This window comes from Eriocheir sinensis, chromosome 8, assembly GCF_024679095.1.
Source record: "Eriocheir sinensis breed Jianghai 21 chromosome 8, ASM2467909v1, whole genome shotgun sequence".
Lineage (NCBI taxonomy): Eukaryota > Metazoa > Arthropoda > Malacostraca > Decapoda > Varunidae > Eriocheir > Eriocheir sinensis.
This window is the reverse complement of record NC_066516.1, coordinates 24,561,811-24,582,183: the sequence shown is the minus strand read 5'-3', so window position 1 is coordinate 24,582,183 and position 20,373 is coordinate 24,561,811. Positions and strand designations below refer to the sequence as shown.

Below are 20,373 nucleotides of genomic sequence, written 5' to 3'. Positions count from 1 at the left end.
CACTCTCAGAAAACGGATAATAAGATGGATGACTGGGATACCTTAGCCATATACGGAAGGACGGACCATCGGCGGGGCTTGTTTCACGTCAGTGTATCACGCCGGGAAGGGAGACATTATGTGTGTGTGGACCGTAAGAGGACACACACACACACACACACACAGAGGAAACATACGTGCACCAGTATGGCTGAGTAAGTGTTCAATTCCCCATCCTCACGCCGCCGCTTCTCGCCCACTCCCTTACTACCCCCCCCCACCCCACCCCCCGGTCAAAACACCCCTGTCTCAACTCTTCGCTTTTCCGCTTCCAAAGTTTTTTTTCTTTTTCTTGCGGACACAACGGCCAATTTCATAACTACCCCGGCACACACTCACGCACCTCACAAACAGCAATGATGAACGAAGAAAGAAAAAACTAAAAACATGTGCACTGCAACCCCCACCACTGCCTATATCTGCCCTGTCTTCGGTTGCTCCATCGTTACCTAGCCAGTCTTGCATCCCCACCTCCACCTCCTCACAGCCACCCACCCCCTCAACCACTTTCAGCACCACCACTAACTCCACTTCCACCCCACCCCTGCAGCCTTTGTTTCTACTTTCAGCTTCTTCCTATTACTACCCACCCACTCACCTACCTATTAAATACGACCTCCTCCTCCTCCTCCTCCTCCTCCCTCCTTCTCCTACTACTACAACTACTACTACCCACCCACTTATGTACCTACAGCATTCTCCCTCCTCCCACTACCCAACCACCTGTTAGCCTCCCCCCTCACTTCTCAACCACCTCCCCATCCCTCGTAAGGTTCTGACTTTCCCGAGGTTTATTATTTTCATTCCCACACGACTCTTCGGAGATGGTCCTGTAAGGGTCACTTGTTACTTTATTTTGTGATATACATCCTCGGCGAATGATTGGGAGGACGCGTGAGAGAAGTCAGTGCGTTAAGCTTTCTCTTTGTGGGTTAAAGAGATGACGATTTCGTGAGTCCTGCTTTGCCTCGTCCAACTCACAGCGGCGAGTACCTTTAGAAGAGTGTTTTTGTAAAGTGCTATATCCGGTCAGCAGTGTGTGTCTGTGTGTGTGTGTGTGTGTGTGTGTGTGTGTGTGTGTGTGTGTGTGTGTGTGTGTGTGTGTGTGTGTGTGTGTGTGTGTGTGTGTGTGTGTGTGTGTGTGTGTGTGTGTGTGCTTTAAAGTCATGGTGAATTTATGGTGGAGTAAACTTTTATGCAATTCATATAAATTTCAGACCCAAGAAACACACAACCTCTGCAAGGGAAAGCACGATCGCTCTTTCCTGAGACGTTACGATGGATCGGAGAAAGGGCAAGAAACGATTATGGAATAGAGAAGAAAGAAATGAGCAGTGAAAGTAGAAAGGAAGTGGGGGAGAGAAAGGAGGGTGGAGGAAGCGTTTAGTGAGGGTTGGGAAAGGAGTATAGCATTTCACTCACGCGCGGCGCCACCTACAGTATATTCGTAGAAGTTGTGGCCACTTAAGGGCCCATCCAGCTGCCACGCACCACGTCCAAAACGGTCCCGCACTCGCTGCCCTCTCAGCCTCAGGTAGTCGGCGGCTGACCAAAACATTTCAAAACTTTACGACTCCAGGTGAAAGTTTTCTGCGCCACCCTGAATGGAGAGCCGTGCCCGTCTGTCTCCACAAACTTTTGCGACACTGGATAATCTCACGTCTCCGGTTTTAGAACAACGGTTTTATCGAACGCGTACTAAAGACGGCTCAGACTCATGTGACGGACACGCTGAACCTTAAAATTGTCCCATTACTCATTGCGTCTACCCGTGAAGATTTTCTCCGCACCCTCCTTACTGCCTGTCTCGTGTATCTCAACATCGTCGCACCAAGGCGCACCGCAGACAAAAGAAACGCCGTGAACAACGTGAGTCGCGCCTCCCAGGAAAATTAGCGACACGTGTGGCTTTGTTTACTTGGTGTCTGCTAGCCTCTGAGGAGTCTGTCGGCTCGGCTCACACACGAGATGCCGCCGCACGACTCCCTTGTCTGTGTGCGTGTGTGTGTGTGTTTGGGGGGGGGGGGGGGGGGAGCAAAACAACACATTACTTGCGTTGTGCTGCATCCTTTGCTCCTGCCTGATGATACGCCGTCCCAGAGCCGCTACACAGCAAGACGTGCGTCTCCTGTCTTGTCTCGGCCTGACACTCTTAACATACAAGATGCACGCGTGTAACTCAGGCTTGTTCTCGTGTGTGAGGCAACACACACACACACACACACACACACACACACACACACACACACACACATAATACATCAAAATCATAAACTGCAGATTTGTGAAAACTACGCAACTGACGTACTATTTTTTTCTTTCTTATATAGCACCGTTGAAGCCTTCAGGTTCACTGCGTGACAGCGGCTGCCTCGCCTCTAGGAAGTGCAAGCATGATAAGAGTTGCCTCCTCGTTGTATCGCTTTCCGCGGCTCGTAAATCTTCGCTGCATCTCTCTTGGAGAAAAACTTTTCCCGCAATGCACACCGCAACTCCATCAGCCAGAAAGACGTATACAAAAACATAGATCTTGCACGCTGGATAGTTCTTCAAGCCAATGAACTCCCTTGGGACGACGCACCATGAAGGCAGGTTTTTGTTGGAGTTTCTGCAGCCCGACTCTTGGAGGAAAGCTGAAAATCGTCCGTTCACGCCAAAATCCAAGCGAGCATGAGGTCAGCGACTGCACGGCTCCGCGCAGCTTAATGTGAGTTGTGCTTGGCGGGGCGTCTGGCACGGTCTGATTGCCGCTCCTTCCGACGCGAGGAGACAAAAAAGTGCTAATTTTCAAGGATAAAATTGAATTTATTTCACACTCAACAGACAGGATTATCAAGCACGTCTAACTCAGCCGCAGCGTGCCCCGCCCAGCCGCCGCCGCCGCCACCGTGCACCACCGTGCAACAGCCTCGTGCACGGTCCCGGCCTTCGGTCTTGATCAGGTGGGTGGTGGACTACCTGTCGATGTAATAGTACATGCCTGATTTTCATCCCATTCATCCTCTCTCTCTTTAACTTACTTCTCTCAATTCTACTAAAATCACCTTTTATTATACAATTTCGTTATTTGTGGCAGTGATACTGAGCGGAAAACTGTTTCTTAACTTTAAACTAAGGACTAATAGGAATCCATTATCAAGACTCGCCAACCGGTGGCGACTATTGCCCTGTTAGATTTCCAGGCTACTGCAAACATACCTCACTCGGACATAATCACATGCTAGAATCTGACAGGTAACATTGTTGTACCCACAAAGACTAGTTACAAAGAGAGAGAGAGAGAGAGAGAGAGAGAGAGAGAGAGAGAGAGAGAGAGAGAGAGAGAGAGAGAGAGAGAGAGAGAGAGAGAGAGAGAGAGAGAGAGAGAGAGAGAGAGAGAGAGAGAGAGAGAGAGAGAGAGAGAGAGAGAGAGAGAGAGAGAGAGAGAGAGAGAGAGAGAGAGAGAGAGAGAGAGAGAGAGAGAGAGAGAGAGAGAGAGAGAGAGAGAGAGAGAGAGAGAGAGAGAGAGAGAGAGAGAGAGAGAGAGAGAGAGAGAGAGAGAGAGAGAGAGAGAGAGAGAGAGAGAGAGAGAGAGAGAGAGAGAGAGAGAGAGAGAGAGAGAGAGAGAGAGAGAGAGAGAGAGAGAGAGAGAGAGAGAGAGAGAGAGAGAGAGAGAGAGAGAGAGAGAGAGAGAGAGAGAGAGAGAGAGAGAGAGAGAGAGAGAGAGAGAGAGAGAGAGAGAGAGAGAGCAATATGATGTAACAGCAAATCACAGCCCTGATTGTAAGGTGGCGGAAGTCATCTTTCTGCGTCGTCTCGAGTCTCTGGTTCCAGATTGAGTAACTCTTCGTCACCTTGTAAAACCTAAGGGAATGTGACGCCATTTTTAAGTCGCGCCTTCCCAAGAATCTCGCGTAACGTAACGAAGTGCTGCCCTCCTGCAAGCATGCTCCTGGTCAGAGTTTTATTATGGGTTTTAAAGAACAATGAACACTACAGCAAGAGATTAAAGGGCGTAGAGGTAAGTACTAAAGGGCACAAACACTCACCGCCTTCCGTTGCTCCTGGTTGTTGAGGCTGCTGGGGACAGGCGTGGCAGACGTCGCCTCACACCTGCAAGACAAGACAAGACTCATCAACACAACGGCACACGGGGAGACACCTTACTGAAAAGTCACACACACACACACACACACACACACACACACACACACACACACACACACACACACACACACACACACATACACACACACACACACACACACACACACACACGAGAGTAAAGAGACTACCATTATAATTTTCAAAAAGAGAAAGCTAACATGATTTAAAGCCTCACAACTCAAACAGCATCGCGCATCAGCAACAGCACCATCAACGTTCCAGCCTGAAATCACTACGTACATAAAAGCCCGAATCTCGCTGTGCACACAACATACACACAAACATATAAATAAAAGCGAGTCAACAGTACAACTCGCAAGTAAATAGAGGTAATGAGTCCTCCCCATGAGCCTGATTACTGTTACTTAAGAGGTCGTTTCCCCGGGTAAACACACACAATCAGATGACGGTGACTCCTGCTTCTCGTCCTGCTCCTGCTCCTCCTCCTCTTCCCCGCCTTGGTGCAGCTAGATAACAATGGACCCAGACTCGGGGATTTTAATTAGGCCAGCACAATGATTACGCTCAGCCCGTCATTAGCCGCCCCGCCACCTACAACTCACAGCAGAGGGGGACCGCGCGCTCCTGACGGGGGGCGTAATTAGCGGGCTGAAGGCGGGGGTGTCAGGCCGCCCTTGCACCTCCCTGACACCCCAGCACCTGCCCCTGCTTCTGCCCCAGTCTGCCGCCCCTCCCTCCCCACGCCCTTTCACCCTTTGCACGTTCAACATTTATCTGTCTGGCTTCTCCCTCCCGCCTGCGTCTTTCTTCCGTACATGACTGGTTGCTGGTTGAGGGATGAGAATACTTATAATGGTGATAATGAGAAAAGGTAAGAGGAGAAGGAGGAGGAGGAATAACAAGAGGAGGAGTTAGAGGAAGAGGAGACCGAGGAGGGAAAAGAGGACGAGGACAACTGAAATATAAAAAAAAAAAGTTACCGCTAATCATCACAACATATCCACGTCTTATGTCGTGTTAATGATGCAATAAAGAAGGAGATAGAAGTGAGAATGAGGGAGAAGAGTGAGAGCATGAGTGGCTAGGATTTGAGGGAGGGAAGCGGCGGGGGGTTGGGGCGGGGAAATCGAGGGCCAAAGGAGCGAGGGACACGTGAGTTGATGAAGGAAAAGTAGGAGTGGGAGATAAAGAGAGAACGAAAGGAGAGAAATAAATAGGGTGGGGGCGGGGGAAATCGAGGGCCAGAGGAGCGAGGGACACTTGAGTTAATGAAGGAAAAGTAGGAGTGGGAGATAAAGAAAGAACGAGAGAAGAGAAATAAATAGTTAGCTCATAAGATCACACCCCATGTCAAAACAAAAGCAAACTCGCGCTTGGACGCCACTTTCGCAACTCACTTTACCATTTCAACTGTTTACAGAACTAAATGACACCCAGAGTCTAATTTGCACATTCCGTCGTAAGCACCCACCCACGAGCGCCTCACAAACATTCCTTAATCTTTGGAGGTAATCTTAAGTGCTGTAAAAAGCCACAATAGTTAGACGAGGATGCAGGCTTCTGTCCAGCGACGGTGCCAAAGTTTACAGGTATTATATTTTCCCTCTATTTCACTGTGTATGTCCCTGCCATCCACTGACAGGGCACTAAGGATGTATGCTGAAACTTTCACGTCACTTTCTTGCGTTAATGTTCATGTAAAAATACGAAAACGCCCACCCGCACTATACACACAACTAATCGCCTGACGTACCGGAACATGAACGCCATCTGCCGGGAAGAATGAAGAAAGGGGGAAAGAGATGAAAGGATAAATAAAAGGAAGATGAAAAGGACAAATTATGGATAGTTTTACGAATCCAGAAATGAAACGGTACCACTCACCTATCACAACTAGAATACGCATGAATGACAAGCCACGTAAATAAGAAAATAAATATAGGAGACTACTAAATGATGCGTGAAGAAAAGGAAGAAGGAAAAAAGTGACGGGGAAGGGAAGGAGGTTAGGAGGAAGAGGAAGAAGGAGGGATGGAGGAAGAGGAAGGAGGAGAGGGGGAAGAGGAAGAAGGAGAAGAGCGTGTGTTTACCTGTAGGGAGAGAATGGGAGGTAGGCAGAAAGGCAGGCAGGAGGGAGGGAAGGAGGGAGGGAGGGAGGGACAAGTGAATGGGACGAAAGGTAAAGGAAGGTAAATCAGGAATGTCCGTCCACACACACACACACACACACACACACACACACACACACACACACGGGGGGGGGGGGGGGGAGAGAGAGAGAGAGAGAGAGAGAGAGAGAGAGAGAGAGAGAGAGAGAGAGAGAGAGAGAGAGAGAGAGACTTACAAGCCTTTGGTAAGTAAATAGATCCTAAGAGGTTATAGTCTTAACGAAGTGGTGTGTCATTATATCCACGGGAGGGAAAAATGGAGGAGGAGGAGGAGGGGGAGGGGGAGGAGGTGGTGGTGGTGGTGGTGGTGGAGGAGGCGGAGAAGAATGAGGAGGAGGAGGAGGAGGAGGAGGAGGAGGAGGAGGAGGAGGAGGAGGAGGAGGAGGAGGAGGAGGAGGAGGAGATGCAAGAGGAGGAGGAGGAGAATAAACAGAGTAGAAATGAGTGGAATAAATTATAAAAAGAAAGATAAAAGTCATGCTATAAAAAGTTAAGCAAAAAAAAAAGGGAGGGAGGACGGAGGATGCCGGGGATAACGAGAGGGAGATGAGCGTCGAAAGAACTGGACAAAATGAACACAGCAAAAAAAAGAAAACGAGAAAGAAAAAGTTATCAGCTTGCCTCGCTTTCAGCCCTTGACTCTGTCCATCCCTTCCTCCCCCCCTTCCCCCACTCATTCTGGCTGCGATGAACTGCCTACCACTTTGATATCTCTTCAAGCTCACCCCCTGCCTCTAAATACCCAACTTCAGCGCTCATATAAACACACACACACACACACACACACACACACACACACACACTAATACACCTGCCCATCTGCCTGCCCCCAATCTTAACTTACTTCACACTCTAACACTGTAACCATAACCCAACTGCTCTCCTATTACCCCACCTGACTTTCCTCAACCCACTTGGCCCCCACTGACCCACCTGGTCCTTCCTCTTTGGGGCATCAAGTTCCCCCCACCCCTTGCCCACCTTACCTACAAATGCTTTCATACCAACCCACCTGACAACCTCAACCCACCTGCCACACTATTAGCCCACCCATCTCCCTACCAACCTGCCTACAGGCCTCCACTAACCCACCCACCTCTTCCTCCTTGCCCACTTTTCCTCCCAATTGCTTTCCTACCTTTATTCCTACCCACCCACCTAACTTCTCGTCAACCCTCCTGCTCCCCACCAGCCAACCCCTCTCCCTACCAACCCCTCACTAACCCACCTGTCTCTTCCTCCTCTTTGGGTCATTAAGTTCTCCCCCCGTGCCCACCTCTCCCCCGTTCCACCTGTTATGGCCGCTGGTCTGGGAAGGAAGGAACAAAAAAGACAGTCGCACGCTTGCCCCGGGCCTGCCATTAAGGGTCCACGGAGCGTAATCAATGGATGAGTAATGGCCGTAATTCTCTTCAGATAATTGTTGGAGCTTAGACAGTCTTTGGGGGTTTTCAATGGCGCCAATTAAGAGGTGTATCTAATGGAATTACCTGGAAAATAAGTAGAGTCATTACGCCCATGAGCAGGGAAGGAAGGTCGTTGATGAGTCACAGACCTTGTTCTCTCTTCCCCTCTTCTACCTGCTTTGACCTGAATCTCGCACGCACGCACGCTCACACACACACACACACAAAAAAAAAAAAATTAAAGCAAGGAAGCGCGTAAAAAGTTAACACTAAATTTCATCTCCAAGCGTAGCAATCACAATACAACTTTCTCATCCTCCAAGAAGCAGTCTCGTTGGCGGAGGTCATACAAATTAAAACATTATGCAAAGTGCAGCTGTAATGAGTCACGTGCATTCCTGGCGGGCTGGGAACAGACAGGTGGCCTTCGTGGCATTGTTGGGAAGGCAAAACCAAGTGAGCGATGCATACCTGACGTTATACAATCATCACGACGACGACAAATAAATAGTTTCCCGGGGCATAATCCTTCCTTGTCTGCGTGCCTGTGTCCGGTTATTGAGAGTTTTGCGTGGCCCTCACCCTCAGTCTACCAGTGTATGTGTCAGATGTTTGTGGTGAGAGGCAGGGGACCAAGAACAGACTCACAAAGGGAGGGAGTTAATACCAAGTTAGAAGTGATACCGATCTCACAACGTGCACCTCCGACATTCAGCTCGTGCAGGAGGGAGGATCCATACCAACCACAAAAAAAGTCATACAGCAATTGCGATGTTATCTCCACGTTTTTACTACATCAGGTTAAGGCGCTTGGCATTGCTGGACGCACAGGAGCGGTGAGTGTAAGCGGGGCGTCTCCGGTCTCCTTCGTCGGGCACAGCAGACACTTCCACAACGCTTCATGGCATTCTTTTGGCCTTTGTATAACGTGAGGTTGAAGTTGTTGACGATAGCGTGCCGAGAATGGCGGGTCGAGGGTGAGGCGGCCCAGAGCACCGCCAGACACCTCACAATGTATGACCAAACACACGTAGTACGCACGCCATGGCGGCCACACAGAGATACACGCCCAGCACATCCCACGAGGATATGTGAGGTATCAGAGACTGCCTTCGTTACGGTTTCCAAAGAGTGTTGCTGGTTACTCTGGTGGTTGTGGCGGTGCTTCTTGTACGAATTTCCACGAGTAATTTCTCTGTTTCCTTTGATAACTATTTCTTGTGGTGGTTTGTGTTTTACTGTTAATAATAATAATAATCTACGTATTTATCTATTAATCACCCTCTAACTATCTATCTATCCATCTATCTGTCTGTCTTTCCTCCACAGTACAACGCGGCGGACTCCACGCGTTGCCAAGCTGACTCATCATTACAATTCATTAGTTCCAGTGATGGGCAGCGTGGACAGACCAACAGAGCTCCCGCTTATTGGACGTCGTTTAAACACATTTCTTTTACACGACAAAAACACTTACGACTGGCGGGGATGACAAAAGGTGACTCGAGGGAAAAGGAAAGATGCTCCTCAAGACTCATAACAATGCAGTGAAAGGAAAGAAAGATAAGGACGAAGAGGAGGAGGAGGAGGAGGAGAAAATGGAGATGGAAGAGGAGGAAGAGGACGAAGACGAAGAAAAGGAGGACGAGGACGAGAACGAGGAGGACGGGGCTAAATTTAACCTGGAAAAGGTGAAACAGAATAACAAACGAGAGAGAGAGAGAGAGAGAGAGAGAGAGAGAGAGAGAGAGAGAGAGAGAGAGAGAGAGAGAGAGAGAGAGAGAGAGAGAGAGAGAGAGAGAGAGAGAGAGAGAATCTGTAAGTCAGTAAAAAGGAAATGAAGGGTAATAAAGCGAGGGAGGTGCATGGGGCGGAGAGGAGGAGGAGGAGGAGGAGGAGGAGGAGGAGGAGGAGGAGGAGGAAGGCCAGAGAAAGGGTGATGGTGGTGTGGTGTTGAGTCTACCTGTGTGGTCTCCCTTCTTCACCATTACAGCAGAGGCAGGACACCACCACCACCACCACCACCACCACCACAGTCGCCGCCCCCCTCCCCTCCCCCCTTTGCACGCGGTCCTAACAACAGGGTGGGCCAATGCCAGACAGAACCCGCCTCTGTTTTTCATCTCACGTGTCAGTAAAATAAAAATAAAATGAAAGAAAGAAGAGATGAAGAAATAAAGAGAAAGAAGCTAAATAGAAAATACTACACATTTCTTCGTCGAGGCAGAGACAAGGCAAAAAAAAAAGAAAGAAGGAAGAGGAAAATACATGAAGAAGGAAACGAAATGAAAAGAATGAAAGTGCATACACAAAATATATAGAAAAAAACAACTACACCATTTTACCATACTGCTTAATTAAGGGAAAGAAAGAAGGAAAAAAAATTGCAGGGAAAAAGAAAAAAAAAGGAAACAAAATGCATGAAAAAATAGATAAGGAAAAAAGGAAAAAACACAAATAAATGGAAAGAAAATATATAAAAAAGAGAAAAAAAAACACATGACATTCCCTCCCTTCCCTTCATCACGACACAGATTTACTTCATTTTTTATTGTTATTTTCACTGGTAATTTTTACTTACCTGAATTGTCCCTGAGGTTATTGTGATTGTAGTTGTTTTCTTTCTCCTTACCGCTTTCTATTTAAAACCCAGTGGCTGCGGGGGATCATGTTTCTTAAAGGCTCCTCTAAGTGAATTAATGAGAAAAAACATCACTCTCGCAAACCATTTCATAATATATATCAACGCATTTGTGATCAGTTTATACATCATCTATTTTGGGGTGGTTTAAATCACGGCAAAAATGTGGCCCGTCGCTGGTACACGGCAAAGCCACAAATTTGGCCCTTCGCTGCTACCGGGTTAAATATCTCTCTTCTTGAAATGGCTCTACTTCTTGTTTCCGTCTTATTCTATAGGTTGTCTTTGGTGTGTTACGTATCCATCAGTTTTCTTGTATTGCACTGCCTTTGTTGTTGATGTTGTTGTGGTTGTTGTGCTTTTTCATTGTTGTTTTCTCAGTCACTTCGCTGTTGTTGCTGTGGATGTATTTCTGAGCCTTGCTGTCACGCCCTCACACTCCAGGCCGCCCGCACACCCTCAGGTAACGTAACATTGATGGAAAGTAGTAGTATAACACCGCTGCTGCTATAATTAAGGCTGTTGCGGTTGTTTGCTGATATTGTTGTTGGTGATGATGATGATGACGATAAAATGATGATTACCATTACTACTACTACTACTACTACTATATCTTTTCAGGAACGTTGTTGATGAACCTTCCAAAGTTACAAGACCTTAGTGGGGGGTGGGTTGTTTCGGATATTATTTTTACATGAGGGAGTGACTCTGACGTGTGTTTGAGGCTGTAAGGACAAAGATGGGGAGGGAGGGACGGTCACCTAACAATACATATGAACCGTCCATAAATTCTTTGTGTAAGTAACAATTCTGCTAAAATGCATACCAATTACAGTGGCATGCGTCGGATTAAAATATACATCCGCCCATGTCTGTATGTACAAATATAATTAGATATCTGTAAACATATATACTAAACTCTTATCTTAATGTATTGGTCATGGAACTAGCGTGTGATCATTTTCATCCAATTAAAATCATGCTAATCACAATATAATTATCCTCATCGGTCGCCCTCTCACGTTCCTAATTACAGCGCCTGCCTCTCTGAGATACGAGTCCGGGGCCTGGGCTGGGCGGCACAGAGACAGCTACGCGGCGTGAGAACTCTCCAGAGTACGCGTTTCTTCACTTCACATTAGCATTCTGCGTGACCATAATTCCAGAGAACGAGTTATGTCGCCCGCGGAGGAGGGGAGGGAGTGAAGGGGCGCGCCGGCAAGTCCCACACAGTCATCCCACGTAATGACGGTTGCCCACAAGCACGCCTCGGGACCCCGCTACGCCGCTACACCCCAACACTCGGAGACGCACGGCGCACTGTCAAACCGCAGCGCCGAGGAACAATCTGCAGCTTAATATAGTGCTCGGCTACAATGAATCTGACACGAGGCTGAAGAATGACCTGTCAGGCGGCAAGCAGGGACTGACAGGTGAGGGATTGAGGGCGTGTGTGGGGTAGTGGCGCCGCGGAGGAGGATCAAAGACTACAAAAATAAGCAAGGGACTGACAGGTGAAGGACTGAGAGCGTGTGTGGTAGTTGAGGATCTGAGGTTTCAAAGACATGCAAGTCTCGAGGGCGTGTGTGGGAGGGTGAGGGGGAGGCAAAAGGTTACGGGCACAAGCAGGATATTGGCAGCCGAAGGATCGAGAGTGGAGCTGGGATGGAGAATCCGAGTGTAAGTATAGTTACAAGAGGGAAGAAGACCTGGTGTATGGGTGAAAGGGTAAAGGGAGAGGGAGGGCGGAACGCAGCAGCGGGGTGGGGTGGGGTGGGGATCCGAAGTTATACAGGCCAAGATTAAAACCTAACCTAACCTAATCTAACCTAACCCTCTTATAATCCTGACAGATGACGGATCGAAAGCGTGTGAGTGGAGATGAGGTCGAAGATCGAGGTTATACATGGAGGGCAGGAGACCGCCTGGGGGGCAAGTGGAGGAGGGGCGGCACGTAGCGGAGGGCGGCCGCCACGACGGAGACACCAGCCTCCAGTCATTCCGATCGGTCACGGGTGACTGAGTGGTCGGCGAGGCATGGTCTGCGGCGCCTCCTTCCTTTGTTCAGGCTCTCGACGCTTCGATCTTGCTTTTTTGTCCCGTTGGCGCAGCCTGAAGCCTTGGCAGAGCAGTGATGGAAGCCGTCAGAGATCACGACGGCTAAACGTGCCATGCTGCAATACTCTCTCTCTCTCTCTCTCTCTCTCTCTCTCTCTCTCTCGTAGCGATGTACACCTCGCTTACCTTCATCTTGTCCTTGCATTCCTTCTCTGACTGTAACGACGCCTATAATCTTTGCACACAACTATAATGACCGCGCCAATCACTTCTTGGTATTCACCACCGAAGGAGGCCAACGAGTACCCCGGAGAGCAAAGGTGCGGGAGTTCGCCTTGCGGGGCACCGGAGAGAGATGTCGAGGCGTGGCGGCCGTCAGGAGCGCCGCCACACACTCGAGGAATTCACAATAATATTTACGTAACCCGCAACCAGTCGGTCCCTGTGCAGCTGCAGCGACCCCGTTGAATCACAAGCAGCTGCGACGGAGGGGCAAAATATCGGAAAAATTGTTCGGATGCATGACGTGCTTTGGTAATAGTTAATCAAAAAGAAGAAGAAGAAGAAGAAGAAGAAGAAGAAGAAAAAAAAAGAAGAAAAAGAAGAACACCAATAATAAGAACAAGAGCAAGAAGAAGAAGAAGAACAAAGCGTAGAAGAACGAAAACAAGAAAAAGAAAATGAAGAACAAGAAAAACAAAAAAGAGAAAAGAACAACAACAACAAAAATGAACAAGAAGGAAAAAAAAAAGAAAGAGCGGGTAAGGAGAACGCTCACCCATCACAACCTGTCACGGAGCACCTGCAGCGGCGGGCCCCAGGTGAGGAGGAGGGCCGCTCGCACCTGGACGTTCGGGGTGAGCGGACGAGGCCTTCCACCCACCCTGCCACCCGCCTACACTGGGCAGCCTCATTCCCGCCTGTTTGAATGGCTTCCCCGCCCCCACAAAGCCACGCGACGCTCTGGAGGCGCCACACAATGCCTTTTTGTCGCCTAACCGAGTCCTCGTCAAGGCTTACAGAGCAGTGAACCATTTAACGGAGGAAATGTCATTGGGAGGTAATTTGCGTTTTTTTTTTTTGGGGGGGGGTCACTTAACCGGGGCTGGTGGGGGCTTCTTCATGTCGTAAAGAGCAAATGCGAAACTTTCATTGAGGTATAGGGTCTCAAGTACGCACATTTAGCAAGGGTTTGGTAGAATTTCTGGGTATTTCCATGGGTACTTTTATGACTCTGGGGTAGTTTGACCCTTTTTCTCTACCGAGTGCCTAGAAAAACTCTCAGGAAAACCCAACTGATCTCATTTTCGGCCTTTAGATATAGTTAATGTGAGAGGTGGAAGCGTCTGAGAATACCGATGCACAGTATTCGTATATTTTTTTATTCCTCACCTAATCAAGTTTCCGTCATGGCTCCCTGAACATCTTACGGCGGAACTGTCATTGAGGCTTTTCATTTTCTTCGCGTGCACGTCGACCCCCAGCACCCCTCCCCCTCCCCCAACACCTGCGATAGCACTACCTGTTCCAGTGAAGGTAACCGCGGGGCCCCCCACACCTGCCCGTCACCCCCGCTGGCCGCGCCGTCCCCACGCGCCAAGGGAAAGGCTGGGAAAGGAAGGTTCACACTCACGCCAACGAAGAGAGCAAAAAACTGGTATTTCCCGGAATGTAGGTCACGTGGAGGAAAATTTAACGATGATTGCTTTACAGGTCAAACAACATCTACCCTCAACCACTCACGCGCACACACACTAAAAAAAAATGAAGATATATATTTTTTTTTCATAAACAGGAGTAAACAGTACCAAATATATTACAGTTCCAACGACGTGTCTATTTACTAGTTCTCAAAACCACTGGCATAACCTAACTCATGAAACAATGTAAGTAGTTAATCACTCACTCTTCCTTGCATGAAACAATCTAAATATACCGTAACAAGGAAGCCAGGATCATTAAAAGAATATATACCTCTAATCACCACCACCACTGCCATCCCTCCACAACGACAATGGAGTGATATAATGAGCGCAATTAGAACCCTCCCACAAACCCTAGACCCAAGCAGGCAGCGAGCGGCGCGTGCATTAATCAGCAGCTTGCGGGGCGGGGCTCTGACGGTGCGGAATATATTATGGTAATGCACCGAGATGAGGAGGCGACAGCATGGTGGACCGTGGAGGAGGAGGAGGGGGAGGAGCGGGATGAGGAAAGCGAAGGAGAAGCGTTAAGATGGTGAAGAGAAAGCGAACAAACGAAGAACAAGATGAGAGAAGCAGAGGAATTAACACCCACAAAAACAAGTAAAGAGAGAGAGGAAAGAATGTTCAGTTGAGAGAGAGAGAGAGAGAGAGAGAGAGAGAGAGAGAGAGAGAGAGAGAGAGAGAGAGAGAGAGAGAGAGAGAGAGAGAGAGAGAGAGAGAGAGAGAGAGAGAGAGAGAGAGAGAGAGAGAGAGAGAGAGAGAGAGAGAGAGAGAGAGAGAGAGAGATTAATCCGAACCAAAGAGATGAAATATTGATACAAACATTCGTACTCTGAACTCATCGATATCATCACGAGCATAAAAAAGAAAAAGAGATGAAGAGGAAATAAAAAGTGGAGATGACGAGCAAGATAACACTAAAAGGAAATGAAGGTGTAGTAGGGAATGGAAAGAGAGAGAGAGAGAGAGAGAGAGAGAGAGAGAGAGAGAGAGAGAGAGAGAGAGAGAGAGAGAGAGAGAGAGAGAGAGAGAGAGAGAGAGAGAGAGAGAGAGAGAGAGAGAGAGAGAGAGAGAGAGAGAGAGAGAGAGAGAGAGAGAGAGAGAGAGAGAGAGAGTCATAATATTTGTCAAGGATCTGGAAAGAGAGGGAGGTAGGATGACAGGGATAGAGAAAGAGATAACAGAGAGAGGAGTAGAGAGAGAAAGGAGAGAGAAAGGAGGGAGGGAGGGAGTAAAGAGAGGGAGGGAGTTGGGAGCACGACCTTGAGGTTTCACTACGTCTACCTGCTCAAAAAGGTCCGTCATTCCTCCTCCTCCTCCTCCTCCTCCTCCTCCCCTCTTTGTGCCTCTCCTCCTCCTCCTCCTCCTTCTCTACTAGTTTTCTTCCTTCTAATCTCCTACTCTTGTTTATAGCGATGAAGAAAAGGATGATGATGAAAATGAAGACAATGATGATAATGACGAGAACTTAAGAATTCATTGTGTCTAAATCGATCTGAATGCCACGTTGCTTTCTCATTAATGATTTTTTTTATTTGCTTGATCCTCTTATACTGCCGGACTCTACTTGCTTTTATTTCTCTCTCTTCTTTGTTCCCTTCATCCTTTATTACCTGTATCTTCGGTGTGTGTGTGTGTCGGGGCTATAGGCTTTGTACATCATAGTGTTCGTATAATCTCCCGGCTCAACCTATTACACCGTCTTTAATAACAGTAATAATAATGAGAAGAATAAGAAGAATATCACTGATTATCTCTATTCATAACTACGAAGTTGACCATGAAGAAAGGAAAAGTAAAGAAGCAAATACACGAAAAACACCACTGAAGGAGAAACAAAGAAAAGATATTAATGTGAAGCCTTTGACCTGCACGGAGGGAGGGAGAGAGGGAGGAGGAGGAGGAGGAGGAGCAGGAGGAGGAGGAGGAGGAGGAGGAGGAGGAGGAGGAGGAGGAGGAGGAGGAGGAGGAGGAGGAGAGGCAAAGGTGAAGGTAGGGGGCAAGGAAGGAAGAAAGGGAGGAGGAAGAGGAGGAGAAGCAGAAAGGGGCAAAGGTGAAGGAATCGAAGAGGTGAGGAGGAGGAGGAGGAGGAGGAGGAGGGAACAACGATAGAGAGGGAGGCAACGGAGGAGGAGAGACAGGAAGGAAGAAAGAAATACAGAAGCCAAGGGTGAGAGATGGGAGCATGAGAGGGAGAAAAGAGAAGGAGAACAAATGGAAGAGGAGAGCAAAGGGGGAAGAAAGAGAGGGAAGGGAGGAAAGGGGGCGAAGAGAGAAGGAAGGGAGAACAGGGAGAGGGAGGGAGCAACGAAGGAGAGGAAGAGAACAAGTGGATAAAGGGAGGAGGAAAGGGAGCAAAGGGAGGAGGAGGGGACAGTAATGGAGAGGAAGGGAGCAAGTGGAAAAATGGAGGTAAGGAGCAAAGGGAGGAGGAAGGGGGAAAGAGGGGGAGCAAGGGTGAAGGAAGGGCCGCCCGAAAGGTCAGGAACCACCAGGCTGGAGAAGGAAGGACCCCCCCCCCTTTCCCTCCCTCCTACTCACCTGCCCCACTCTCCTAATCCTCCTCCTCCTCCTCCTCCTGCCCCTCCTAAAATACCTTTATCCCTTGTTCCCATCCGCCAAGCCATGTGACTCTCTTCCTTCTTTTTCTTCTTTTCTTCCTCTTCCTCTTTTATTATTACTGATGGTCTTGTTTTTCTTCTTCTTTGTCATCTTCTTCATCTTTCTTTTATTCCATTTTTCTTCTTCTGCTTCTTCTTCTTCTTCTTCTTCTCCTCTCTCTTATATTATCATTATTACTATCATTCCTCTTCCTTCTCCTTCAATTCCTTCTTCTCTTCTTATTTCTTTTTGCTTACCTTTTACATTTTCTTTCCTCGCGTCCTCCCCTTACCCCTCCTTCTCCCTTTCATTTTTGTTTTCTACCTCTCTCCACGCCCCTCTCCGTTTCCATCACCTCTGACCTTCACTCCCTCACCCTTCTGCTTCACCTCTTGTCCCCAATATCCGTCTTTTACCCTCCCGTCCGTCTCTGCCCCATAACTACTTCTTTTCCAGCCCGGAGTCCATTTCCCTCAACCCTAAACCCCTTCTTACATGACTCCCTCTTGCCTCTCACTCCCTTCCTCCCTCTCTACCCACGCCTCCGCCCGACGCAAGCTCCCTTCCTCCCCCCCGGCCTTCTCCTGAGTACCCTTCATCTGATTACTTTGCTTCGACCAAGGAAAATTCTGCAGAAGAAACTCTTACGATAATGATGAAGGGAATTGTCTGGAGTAGGGTCCCCGTGTAACTTGGCAGGAGGACGATGAGGGGGTAGGAGGAAGAGGAGGAGGAAGAGGAGAAAGAGGAGGAGGAAAGCAAAATATAAGAATGAAGAACGAGATAACATGACATACAAATAAGAAAATGATGATAAAAGTAAAAATAAGAAGGAAGAGGAGGAGGAAGAGGAGGAGGAGGCGGAGATCGATAAAAAACGACATGAAAGAGAGAGAGTGCAACAGCGATAACAGGAACGGACGAACAGAGCACCAAAGGCAAATCAATCAAATCAAATAATAATAATAATAATAATAATAGTAATGATAATAATAATAATAATAGTAATAATAATAATGATATAAGAGGACGGAGAAGAACAAGAAAAAGGAGAAAACTTAAAAAGAAGAAAAGTGAAATAAAAAAAATGAGGAGAGGAAATCACGGACGGAAAAAAATAAAATAAAACGAACATAACGAATAAACTGGATGAAGAGAGAGAGAGAGAGAGAGAGAGAGAGAGAGAGGTTCATAAAAAAAAAACATGCCAGTATGATAAATGTGTATGTATCTTTGTGCTCTCTCTCTCTCTCTCTCTCTCTCTCTCTCTCAATGCAGTAATATCCTCTGTACGCTACGCTGCTCAGAGACACTCATTTCCTTGCACACAATTCCCTTAAAAGAGGATTGGGAAGCTATCTGATATGGAGCTTGAAAATATGAAGTCGTGTAATATCAGCAAGAAGAGAGAGAAGGTAAGGAGGAGAGAAAAAAAACGTGACGCAAGATAATTAAACCCCAGTGGAGTCATAATGCAGAGAAGAGAGGAGTGGAGAGGAAAGGAAAAGAGAAGGAAATGGTATATGGAGGAAGGAAAAGGAAGTGATGAGAAGATATATTAGGGCGGATGAGGGTGGAAGGAAAGAAGAAGAATGGAAAAACATGGCAAAGTAGAAGAGAAAGATAACGTAGATGGAAAGAAGAATGAAAAGGAGAAGAAAGGAGAGATAGATGATTAGAAGAGAAGGAAATGGAGGTTGGAAGAAGGAAAGGGAAGTGATGGGAAGAGAGATATAAGGAGGATGAGAGTGGAAGGATAGAAGAGGAATGAGAAAAAATGGCAAAGTAGAAGAGAAAGATACAGTAGGTGGAAAGAAGAATGAAAGGGAAAAGAAAGAAAAGAAGAAAAAGGAGAGAAAGATGATTAGGATATAATGGGAAGGAAGGAGAATGAGACCAAAACAAGTAAAGGGAAAATGAATGAGTGAAAGAAGATAAAAGAGAGGAAAAATACAGAAGATAGAAAATTGAAAAAAAGAAAAAGGTAAAAAAATGCAGATAATGGAAAGGAGACAAAAAAAAAAACAAGAGAAGAGAAAAATGAGGATGAAAATAGGAAAAAAGGGAAAGAAAATAGGGAAAGGAGAAAAAAGGAAAAAAATAAGAGCAACTACCATCCCTATAAGTTGCTCCCACCGTCATGCCATCACCACCATACCACTGCCGCCGCCTTGCCCCCCCCACCCACGCCCACCCCACCCCACCCCGCCACCATAATGCCACCGCGTCACAAAAATGTTATCGCATCGCCCTGGGGTCATTATGGGGCTCAGGCCATTACCGAGACGCCGCCATCACCCACTCCACCACCACCACCACCACAGTCATAACCTTCCAACCCTCGCAGGCAGGAGTCCCCAGCCATCACCACCACACGCGATGTTGGCCTTATCTCGTCCTCTCTCTCTCTCTCTCTCTCTCTCTCTCTCTCTCTCTCTTATATGGGGCATCCAAGGGTGTTTACAAGATTAAAAACGCGCTTCAATCTTATGAAAGCGCGCACACACACACACACACACACACACACACACACACACACACACACACACACACACACACACACACACACTTCATTAGCAGCTCTGTTCTTCGCGCCACTTCATCCACCCCTTGAAAAAAAAGCATAAAAAAGAAGAAAAGTAGTAGTTTCCTGAGTGCCTGGCTCGCTGAGCCGACTGACCCCCTGACCACAAACGGGCCGCCCAGCACCACGTGGCTCCCGTTAAGGGCAGAGGCAGACCACGAAGAATCTGGATGCCCTCAGCTCGCCCTCAGACTCCCCGCTCGACCCCCACGCCGCTATAAGTGACTGACCGGCGGGAGAGGACCATGGGCTGCATTTTAAGACACCATCGCTTCTCACATCAACTATTTCTAAAGATCAAAGAGGGGATCAATCGGATTTTCATGAGTGTTTTTTTAAGGTTCATGGCACAGAAGAAGGGTCAAACTACCACCAGGGTCATAAAACTACCCCTGGAAAGGCCTACAACTCCTACGTAAGCCATGTCAAATATGTGAACTTGGGCGACGAAATGTTTTAAAATACGACCCCATGGCCCATATTCTCAAACATTTCGAGTCGTACACCCTCACATATGATAAGGCTTTCGTAGAGGTTGTGGATGTTGCCATGGGTGATTTTATGGGCCTAGTAATAATTTGACAAGGCTTCTACGCCATGAACGTAAAAAAACACTCATGATACCCCAACCAATCTCTTCTGGACTAAGGGAATATTTCTTGTGAGAGCCAAAAGCGTACGAGAATGCGGACTAATGTTATAATAGCTCTGCAGGAAGCTCTTCTTATTGATCTACTAACGCCTGACCAGATTTCACTATGAGGGACTAAAAGCATTAAGCATTTAGCCTTTTAAAACCTGTATGTCGATGTATGTCTATCTACCTCGGGCTCCTTTGGTTTTTAATTCACATTTACCGTTCATTACAAACTAAATATAGCAGAAACAAGTCTCATTCGACTTAGTACCACTTACACTGAAGGCGGAGGCTAAACAAGGCATAATGTTGAGCCTAACAGACCGAGAGGTTACCGGACACTCATGAATATTATCGAGATGGACGCTGGCGAACGGGTCGAGGACGGCGAAGATGAAGGCTGGGGCACGGCTGGGGAGACGCTGA

At 47.6% G+C, this 20,373-nt stretch overlaps 1 protein-coding gene across 16 annotated transcripts in view; it reads right to left on the bottom strand.

Annotated features, from left to right (window-relative positions):
• Positions 1 to 20,373, bottom strand: part of LOC126995740 (uncharacterized) — a 298,135-nt gene that overhangs the window by 163,724 nt on the left and 114,038 nt on the right. For all 16 annotated transcript variants that reach the window (XM_050855616.1, XM_050855615.1, XM_050855617.1 and 13 more), the window contains one exon: positions 4,068 to 4,131. In XM_050855616.1, coding sequence (XP_050711573.1) covers positions 4,068 to 4,131 — 64 coding nt within the window. The remainder of the gene's footprint in view (positions 1 to 4,067; positions 4,132 to 20,373) is intronic.